Here is a 10198-nt window from a genome sequence, read left to right on the forward strand (position 1 = left end):
TCATTTTTTCAAGGGTCAATCTGCAAAACAACACATCCTCTCCCCTCGCCTCTTCTTCCCCACGCCCCGCGTCGGCGCTCCCGTCACCCACACCGACCCACCGCCGCTCACCCGCCCTCTGCTCCCTCTCCTCGCCCACTCTCTGCTCCCTCCCTCACCCTCTAGCCGCCGTGGAGCTCCCTTCCCGCTCGCGTGTGGCCGAGCTCACCGACCAAATCCCGCCCGCTAGCCTCCACCAAAATCAAATCGCCACTGTGCATCACTCCACCACATCCCTAGCTCCACCTTCGACCTCTTCTCGTGCATCCTCATGCCTCGTCCCGCCGTGGATTAAAATTTTTCTGTCCGCCATTACCACAAGAGAAAACACATTCTGAATATAAAGAGGAGAGGTTCTACAGCAGATCCCCCTCCCCCTCTCCCTTTCTGTTTCTCCTAACATACAGGGGCCTACTTGTCATTGGGCTAACAAATTCTACTTCCTATTTTTCCTATGCCTCCTTCTCTCTTGCGGCGCAGCCCTGACTCCATGGGTCCCCTTCGTGAGCAGGGCACCGGCAGCGTGGCCCTGCGGTGCACCCCTGTGGCACAGCGGCAGCGAGCAGTGGCAGCGTGGACCATGGCCGAGACAGGAGGCGGCCTGGGGGTGTGGACCGCGGCCGAGACAGGAGTGGCTTGGGGCCAACGGTGGCTGACGTGGGCGGGTTGCTCGCCGGGGTGGGGGTCAGCCCGCCGCAGGCAAGCATCGCACGGGTTGCGGACGGTGCAGGCAAGCTTGCTGGCGGGGGACGCGGGTCTCGCCGGATCAGGCGAGGCACGATGACGTGGTGGCGCGGGTGGCAGGTGGCGTCGCTGCCAGACGGGGTGGAGAAGGAGGGGGAGACGCAGCCGGTGCGGGCAAGCTTGCTAGCGGGGGATGCGGGTCTCGCGGATCGGGCGAGGCACGATGACGTGGTGGCGCGGGTGGCGAGCGGCGGCACCGCTGGACAAGGTGGAGAAGGAGGGGAGACGCAGCCGGTGCGGGCAAGCTTGCTGGCGGGGGATGTGGGTCTAGTCGGATCGGGCGAGGCACGACGACATGGTGGCGCGGGTGGTGGGCGCCACCGCCTCCGGATGGGGTGGAGGAGGGGGAGACGCGTCCGACAGAGGGGCGCGACGGGAGGGGACGGACGAAATTTTTTTAGCAGAAGTCTTTAATGTCAACATCAGGCCCATCTCTTGTTGATAGAAGTTGGATCAAACAGAAAAAGTGGGCAAAAGTATTCCTCACTTTAATAATAGGTATATAGATGTAGATGTAGATGTATCAGGTTGTCACGACACAAGAATGGCAATAAGTTTTCAGTTATGGTTACTCCGTTGGCAAAGGTGCGTGAGAGAAACAAAAGCTTCTTGGCCAACAAGGGGGTGCATTAGCCAGAGCTGAAGCTGATCATCCTGGCCCGGTCATCACGTTTCCAAATGTGACGGTCAAGTTGAGCTCAAGACACTCCCCAGAAGGCTAGGCTCCTCTGAAGTCTGAACCTGATCCATACGGTCAGTCATAGAATCGCACGAAAGATTTAGAGATTGATATCGCGTTGAAAGACTGCAAGCCGCACACTCCTAGCAAAGATGTTGTTTTCAGAGTACATAACGTATTGCCTGGATGTGTGGTTCAATCAATAATACTGCCAAGACGCCGCGACTTCCCATGCTTTTAACGGGAGAAGCTTACGCACAGATCATAAAGATGAGAACCAGTCAAACAGTTACGAGCTTGGTTTTACATGGTAAAATATCTGACGGGACCCAGTCCCTTCGTTTCCCTTTTCATCGCTGAACTACTCGAGATTCACAGAACAAAGAACCAAACACCTGAAGGTGTTGGGAACTCCTTTTGCATCCATCGATGACTCTGGAACTCTTGTCAGTCACATTAGTTTCCTTGCTACAATTATCATCTGCTGCCATCACCAACTCGGCCAGCAACACAAGCTGCGCTCCGGCGAGGTGCGTGCACGTGAACATCACGTACCCGTTCACGCTCAGCGGCGTGCAGCCGGTGTACTGTGGCTTCCCGACCTTCTTCGAGCTGACGTGCTACGGTGGCTGCGCCTACCTCAGCAGGACGTTCAAGAAGCGCCTGTATCACGTCCTAGACATATCGTACGACAGCAACTCGCTGGCGGTGGCCGTCGAGACAGCCTTCTCCGGCGACGACGAGACATGCAACATCCCGGACTTCAACGTGTCGTCCGGCCTCTCCCTCTTTCCGCTCAACATCAGCGGCAGAAACAAGAACCTCGCCTTCGTCTACAATTGCGAGGTTCCTCCAAGCGTACGGCTGCCACGGCCATGTGCTAACCTCACCATGGGAGCTTCCATCTCCAACGCCGTCGAGCCATGGGTGGGTCCGAAGAGCTGCAGCTCTGTGAGCGTGCCGGTGCGCGGCTTCGAAGGGATGGACCCAACTCGTGACTATGGGAGAATGATCAGCGACGGGTTCCTCTTGGAGTGGCCGACGCTGGGAGAGTGCGAAGTGTGCACGCGGCGTGGCGGGGAGTGCAGATTCGTTGCGCGTGCATTCCAGTGCATCTGCTCCGACGAGTCGCTCTGCTCAACAAACCCACCAGGTTTTGTGCTTTTCTTGTCTGACTTGAGGAAACTTGAAGAACACTTATCAAGGTCAGAAAAATTTTCCTTGTAGTCTATAGTACTCAGAAGCAGACTCTTCCAAAAAAAAATGCTTTCTGCAACCAGTCAAGTTCTCATCGATGTTTTGGGGTCCCTCTTTGTAAAAAACAGTATACATGATTCAAAAACAAATAAATTTAAATTTATATCATTAATCAGGGAAATCAACTGAGGAAAGATAAATGTGTAGTTTTTTGTGGACAGTTTAATTTTAGGATTATAGTTACTGTCAGTGAGATATAAAGAACCAAAGTTGTAACTGAATCTATAAAACTGAGGAAGAAAAGAGGAAAAGCAAGGTATTATCTCCGATAGCAGCTTACCTTGAAAAAATAAATATATTCTTTTTTATGTTATCACTATAGCAACTATTTTGTACTTTTGGTTTCCTTAAATGGAAAAAATAAATACCCTGGCTGATTTTGTTCGTAAAAAGAGAAAAAAACTACTTTGACATCTTGTTATTTTGTCCGATGATCTGATACAAAATTATAATTTTGTTTTAGCAGATACAAGGAAGAAACAGAACGTCAAGTTAACTTTGATTGGTATGTTCTTTTGCTGGTCAATTTACTTGAGCGGAGTGCAAATTCAGTTAGCTGCTACATAATATTGCTATATTAGAAGTCATGTGTTCATTCTTACTAGAGAATGCACTGTTACATATCTTTTGATTGTTCATTTATCAAATATAAAGATGATAGTGTTGAGCTTGAGCTGTGTATCAGCTCAGTTATGTGGGGGCCTAGTATTTTGTAAGCCGAATTTATCTCTGCTTTTTTAAAAAAAAACTGAACTCGGCAAGAGCGCTGCCATATCATTTAAGAAGACTAGAATCTACCTCTGCCTTACTGATGTGGTTGTGTGAGTCATTCCTTGGTAATTTTGCGTGAGTAGTGGTCTTTTTTCCGCTGCTATATTGATCTTGCTAGGAAGGAATCGCGGTACCGCTACTCTTGACGTTTGAGTGTTGACAGCCCTGCTGCCACTCCCGGCCAATTAATTTCCGAATCCTCTCCGGTTAACATGCGCCCACCGCCCAGCCTCAGCGACACAACGGCGTATGCCTCTGCCCCCCGAGCTCCCGATGGCAGGCTGCGGGCAAGGTGGACATGGGCCGGTGAGTCCCTAGCTCGGTAGCTCCCACCTGCGGACTCGCCCACGTATCGCTATCGCGTACGTTCCGCTGCTACAGTAGCTAGTCTGCGAGGACGACGGCAGAAATTGGCAGATAAGGTTTTAGGCTTTTTAGCTGCATGCAAGAAGACTTTGTAAGATCAACTGCATCATGCGGATCGCGACGCCTCCGTGGCGCATTGTGGTCGCTTTAATTAGTGCTTCTGCCCTTTTTAATCCTTCGGTCTCATACTCTCATGGAGATTTCGGTGTACGTTTACTGCTCCCACTTGCATTGTGGGTAGCTCTCGATGGCTTTCCCATGATCCTGGCGCGTGGCAGCCTGGATTGTGGTTGTCTCGCGTGTACTCATGCCCAATTGGTGGTGACATCGACGACTTGACAAGATCGTCGTGCGCCCACTGATGACCACAATAGTCAGCTTGTGTGAACGCTGATGAACTAAACTATTAGCACGTGGATTCAATTTCAGGACTTTTTGATCCGTCGCGCTTGTCGTCCTTCCCAAATCCCAATCAATGTGTCCAATTCAAGACTGCTGGGCACACTCTGGTAGCTCGAGTCGGGATTCGGTGCGGTGGTTGACTGGATCGTCTTCTACCTCCATCTTTGGTCCCGCATGACCGCTACCTCTGCCCCGTATGGTTCCATCCATCTGCAGTTGTGTCGACGTGTTCATTACTCGCTGCACGATCTCACCTCCTTCCTCATCCAACGGCTGGTGACGCCACTAACCACATCACCACGACGCCTCGCTCCTGATCTGGATCCACTGACGGCTAGTGGCACACCTCACCGTTCCGCACGCTGCTCCCAAACACCAACGGGCTTTCCTTCCAAGAGGTTGGGGATTTAAGGTTCGGAGGAGAGATAAAACTCCCCTAGAAACCCAAATCTCTAACCCGGTGGCAGCACTCCGTCGGTTCTGGCAGCAACGGTAAGTAAGCTAGTGGATTGGCCACTACATTAATATTTAGTGGTGCACCATCGCGTAGCATTTGCGAGATTAAGTAGCTACATTTCTTTTTCTTGTATGATGGGTCGACCATTGTATTGAATTCATTCATGTGGAAAAAAGGATCAAATTGGGCTGACCACTGCTGACAAGTACCGGAGACGACTAAGCAAAGACTTGTCAGTTGGTCACCTCAGCGGACGGTCCTCCACGGCAATGGCAAGACTTGAAAACTACGGTGCTCCAGGGCTATACATGAAACAGCCCAGTGACCGCATTTTCACATATGATCTCTTCAACACTTAGTTCTCCCAACATCTGCAACAAGCGAGACATGACCGTGGTGCTCTTGCCATCACTTCTTCTCCAGGCTGTGGCCTTCTTGCTACAGCTATCAGTAGCAACGTCCCAAACATCAGAACCCGAGCAACAAGGCTGCTCGCCCAAGGCATGCGGGGACCTGAACATCTCCTACCCGTTCTGGCTGGAGGAGCCCGGCCGGCCGCCGTGCGGATCGCCGCCCTTCCAGCTCAAGTGCAACGGCAGCGGCGCGTTCCTGACCCACTCCATGTTCCAGGCCTACCGTGTGGTCCGCATCTTCACCCAGAACAACTCCTTCCACGTCGTCGACGAGAACCTCCCCCTCGCCACCGGCTGCCCGGCGCCGTGCTTCAACATCTCGCTCGCAATGGGGCTGGGCGCGTTCGCCATCAGCAAAGCCAACAGCGAGCTACGGTTCCTCTCCCGATGTGACGAGACTGTACCGGAGGTTCTGCCTGGATTTCGGCGCCTGCCTTGCGACAACTACTCGTTCGTCGGGTTCGGAAGACGGTATGGCAGCAGCAGCGTTCTTAGGGAAATACCTCAGGGCTGCCTCGTCTCCGTTGTGCCCACTCTTCCAGTTCCGGCTCCAGATCATAGGCACGACTACGTCGCGAACATGAGGAAAGGATTTCTCCTGGAGTGGACGGTGGTGTCAGGGGATTGCTCCAAATGCACTGCAAGCGGCGGGGAGTGCATGTACCCTGACAACGGCTTGGGTTTCTCCTGCAATTGCCCTGACGGCATCCACTACCCCATGAACTGCGGTGAGTACATGTTACATTGGACCTTTACACTCTAGGTCGGTTGACGCTATTTTGGTGATTGTAGGAAGAACCAAATTAATGGCGATTCCATAACTTGAATGTAAAACAATATATGTTTTCAACAAAGGCAGAGCCACAGAGGGAAATCTCTTATATAAAGAGCATTATATTCCTTAGAGCAGTTTCGTGTAGAAGCAACGATCAGGTCTATCAGCTATCAGAAGGCTATAGATGTTGACTATAGTTTGCGTGTACAATCAAAGGCATCTACTGGTCTAGACTTTTCAGATTTCTCTTTTCTTTTTCCCCACTTAGTTTCATTATTTCCATACACTTTGTTTCTCAAGTAGAGCATTATATTATCATGAAACTCAAAACTCCAAGGCCTATATTAGAATGCACTGGTCTGCTTGGTATGCAGACCGAAAAGAGACCAATTGCTGTAATAAACTTACAACTGGTGAACTCATGCATCCCCAGATACAAGTTTGCAGCCTATTTATAGTGATTATTTATGTAGTGCCTTTCTTATGAATACAAAATCACCTAGTTCCTCCTAGAAGATCCCCTTTTTTAATAATAAGACCATTCATTCACTACATATTGTCAACACCACCACTGTTCATGATAATCAGTGTATATGCAGTTCACTAAAAATAACCATTAACATGGTACCTTCTGGCTACCATACTGAACTTATGGTTTCGGTGACTCTGTTCGGCTGGCTGCTTTGCAGCTGGCTGCTGCTGCTCGGCGGAAAGCAGCTGCAGCAGCACGCACCAGCAGGCAGCGGCAGCAGCCGAACAGCATATTATTGTATCAAGATTAAATTCAAGCAACACACCTCCATGCAAAGAAAGTAGGATGCATCAGCTGCCCTTCACCATCTAATATAATGATGTATTTTCCTTCCCCTCTTGCACAGTCCATCTGCAAAATATGGAGACTTCAAATATCATACGCATTCCCTCCATTTGGAAACATCGATATATAGTAATACAAATATTGCCTTTTCTTAACTGATGTTACATGCTTTTCCAGGTAGCAAGCGGACTGGCAGAAAGATAATACTGATAGGTAATTAATTATATTTAGACATTTCCTCATATCTAATAACCATCTATTTCAATAGTGACAAATGGTTATTTTTTATACATTAGAAATTATTTTTGAATTCAATTTCCGCAGGATCATATATTCGCCATTTTAAAGTTAATATTTAAAATTCAGAACAAGCAACATTTATGCCTTTGGATAAAATAGTGGTAAATTTGGAGAAAAATTTGAGAGTTTTATCTTGCTTATTAGACTGTTGATACATTGTATCGAAACTGATATAACACTAAGTATCGTTGTTTACCGAGTGCTGCCTGTCCATAATATAACTTCCTTTTTTCTATGACAAAATTGACACATCATTTAATCTCAGTGTTGATGACAGTAGCTGCAAGCTTGCTCCTTCCATGTATGTATGTGCTGATATGGCATAGAAAGGGGCAAAAACTATGTTCTCTCTTTTGCAAAACGAGTATGAGCAACAACGAAAGGAACATTGAGGCCCTACTAGTATCGCATGGATCACTAGCTCCAAAAAGGTACAAGTACTCAGAAGCAACAAAGATAACATCTTCGATGAATAATAAGCTTGGAGAAGGTGGTTATGGTGTTGTTTTCAAAGGAAGGCTACATGATGGTCGTCTAGTAGCTGTGAAATTCTTGCATGACTCCAAAGCAAAAGGGGAGGAATTTGTGAACGAGGTTATGAGCATTGGCAGGACCTCACATGTTAATATTGTTAGCTTATATGGGTTTTGTTTGGAGGGATCAAAACGAGCTCTTATATACGAGTACATGTCCAATGGTTCTTTAGATAAGTACATTTACTCAAAGAATCCCAAACAAATTTTAGGATGGGAAAGGCTCTATGCAATAGCAGTTGGGATTGCTCATGGATTAGAATATTTGCATCACAGTTGTAATACGCGCATTGTCCATTTCGACATCAAACCTCAAAATATCCTTCTTGATGACAACTTTTGCCCCAAGATTGCTGATTTTGGTTTAGCTAAATTGTGTTGCACCAAGGATAGTAAGCTTTCGGTGACCGGTGCTAGAGGAACAATTGGATTCATAGCTCCTGAAGTGCACTCACGAACATTTGGAGTGGTTTCGATAAAATCGGATGTTTATAGTTATGGAATGTTGTTGCTAGAGATGGTTGGAGGCAGGAAAAATGTGAAATCAGTTGTTGATAAGTCAAGTCAAAATTATTTTCCAGATTGGATTTATAATCACTATGCTCAACATGATGGATTACAAGCTTGTGAAGTTACACCGGAAGTTGAGGAAATCGCAAAAAAGATGAGTTTGATTGGCTTGTGGTGCATACAAATATTACCTATGCATCGCCCTACAATAACCAAAGTTTTAGAAATGTTTGAAAGAGGCTTAGACGAATTGGAGATGCCATCAAAACAAAACTTCAGTCAAGTATTGTAAGTTATTTTCTCTACTCATTTTTGTACTTGTCCAATGCCAATTTTCATGAAGTTAATGCACACAACTACTTTTCTCTTTTTTTTCAGCCAAAGTGCAGATTATAATTTGGATGTAGAAAGTACAAGTTCCAGCAGTCCTACGAAAACACAAGCTTATAGTGATTACTGACATGCTAAAGATCAAGGTTGAAGGAGGCCTTGCGAGTTCAAAAATCCTACAACAGTGTTACCCACACTCTGTGAGATGGTCACCTACTCACCTATTCTAGAAGTAAAAACATCATTAGGCATTTCATAGAAACTGAAAACATGTCCCCACAATAACATTGTGTATGTACCTATTGTTTATAGTAATGTGGTTCAAACATGTCCCCACAATAACAAGGGTCATAAAAATGCTGGAGAAGAACGTAAATGAATTGGAAATGCCCCCAGAGCCATTGCTTCATGTCCCTCGGAGCCGTCATATTTTTCATCTTAACTTAGAATTTCCTGTCGGGACTCGGGAGAAGCATCCCTTTTAAGTGCGTTTCTGCAATCCAAAAGCAAATTACTGAAGTAAACTCTTTACCTTCGAACTTACCAGCCTTTATTGAAAACTGTGAATCAATGTGTCACATTACATTAATACATTCACAAAATGTGAGCATAAAATTCATGTTGTTAATTTATTTCCTTCGCCCAAGTATTAGATTATTTTTCATATCTCAACATTACTAGAAACCTTTCCACAGGAGAAGACACTAATACAGTACATTTTGACAAACACTGAGGAGAAGAGGTCAATATACTCCCTCCATCCCAAATTACTATTCGTTTTGAATTTTTTTAGATACATAGTTTTTACTATGCACCTAGATATATATTATGTCTAGATACGTAGCAAAAATTATATATCTAGAAAAGTCAAAACGAATAGTAATTTAGGACGGAGGGAGTAGTACATTTTGAATTGCTGCTCAGATGTATTTGTTGAAAAAAAACATCAAGCCACAATAATTAGAATGAACATGACACACTTTCATGCGTCTTTCAGATTCTTAGCCACCCTTTTGGAGGTGTCGTAAGGGTGACTGGGTGACCAGGGTTGATCGATGTTTCTGTAATATATTGAACAAATTAGGCGTACATGGTTCCCTCGAGATTGGAAAGTTATCAGTGTGTATAGCATTTTTCCTGAGACCTGAAATCCATCAGTGCTGTTGCCAGCCGGAAGCACCACCTGCTACACGCACGGCATGACTAGCTTCCAGCAGTATCCACCCTCTCGATCCCTCTGGGCGCATTGGCATGCGTTGCACGGAAGGTAGATGCCATGTCCTAGAACCGCTCACACAAGCACCGTCGCCGGCTTGCCGGCGCCGTCGAACCAATATTGCTTGCTACGCCTACTACGACGTACTAGTGTACTACTTTAGATGGGGACTGTGAATTTTGACAAGTCAGAATCAGCAACATTGGTCGTTATTTGGAGCTGTAACATACTCCAATCTCTGAATAATCTGGTTACGCTCGTAAGCAACGGTCCGGTACGTTACGGTACGGTACGGGAACGGGGGAGAAAGGATAAGGAATCAGCGCTCGTAACTCAAAAGAGGAGGGGTAAATTATGTAACTTAAAATCTTAACTTATGACTTTCACTACTTTTGCATCAAATTTAAACTATATCATGCTATCAAGATGTGCAACTATAGTTGATCTAGTGTGAATTCCTCATCAAAAATAGGTTTTGCAACTTAGAGCCAATCCTAGCAAGATACTACACTAGGAAAGTAAAGGCACACAAGTTGAAGTATGAAACACGAAAACGTAAGAGGTGAAGAAGAGAGGAAGCAAATTCTTG

At 46.5% G+C, this 10198-nt stretch overlaps 1 protein-coding gene across 1 annotated transcript; it reads left to right on the plus strand.

The window, feature by feature from the left end:
• The first annotated feature begins 819 nt into the window (after window positions 1-819).
• Window positions 820-8785, plus strand: LOC101754349 (LEAF RUST 10 DISEASE-RESISTANCE LOCUS RECEPTOR-LIKE PROTEIN KINASE-like 2.1). Its single transcript, XM_022826621.1, has 6 exons — window positions 820-1118; window positions 1864-2667; window positions 5027-5856; window positions 6898-6933; window positions 7286-8351; window positions 8442-8785. The coding sequence occupies exons 1-6, from the start codon at window positions 820-822 to the stop codon at window positions 8521-8523; spliced, it is 3117 nt and encodes a 1038-aa protein (XP_022682356.1). The 3' UTR covers window positions 8524-8785.
• Window positions 8786-10198: the final 1413 nt, after the last annotated feature.

This window comes from Setaria italica, chromosome V (genome assembly GCF_000263155.2).
Source record: "Setaria italica strain Yugu1 chromosome V, Setaria_italica_v2.0, whole genome shotgun sequence".
Lineage (NCBI taxonomy): Eukaryota > Viridiplantae > Streptophyta > Magnoliopsida > Poales > Poaceae > Setaria > Setaria italica.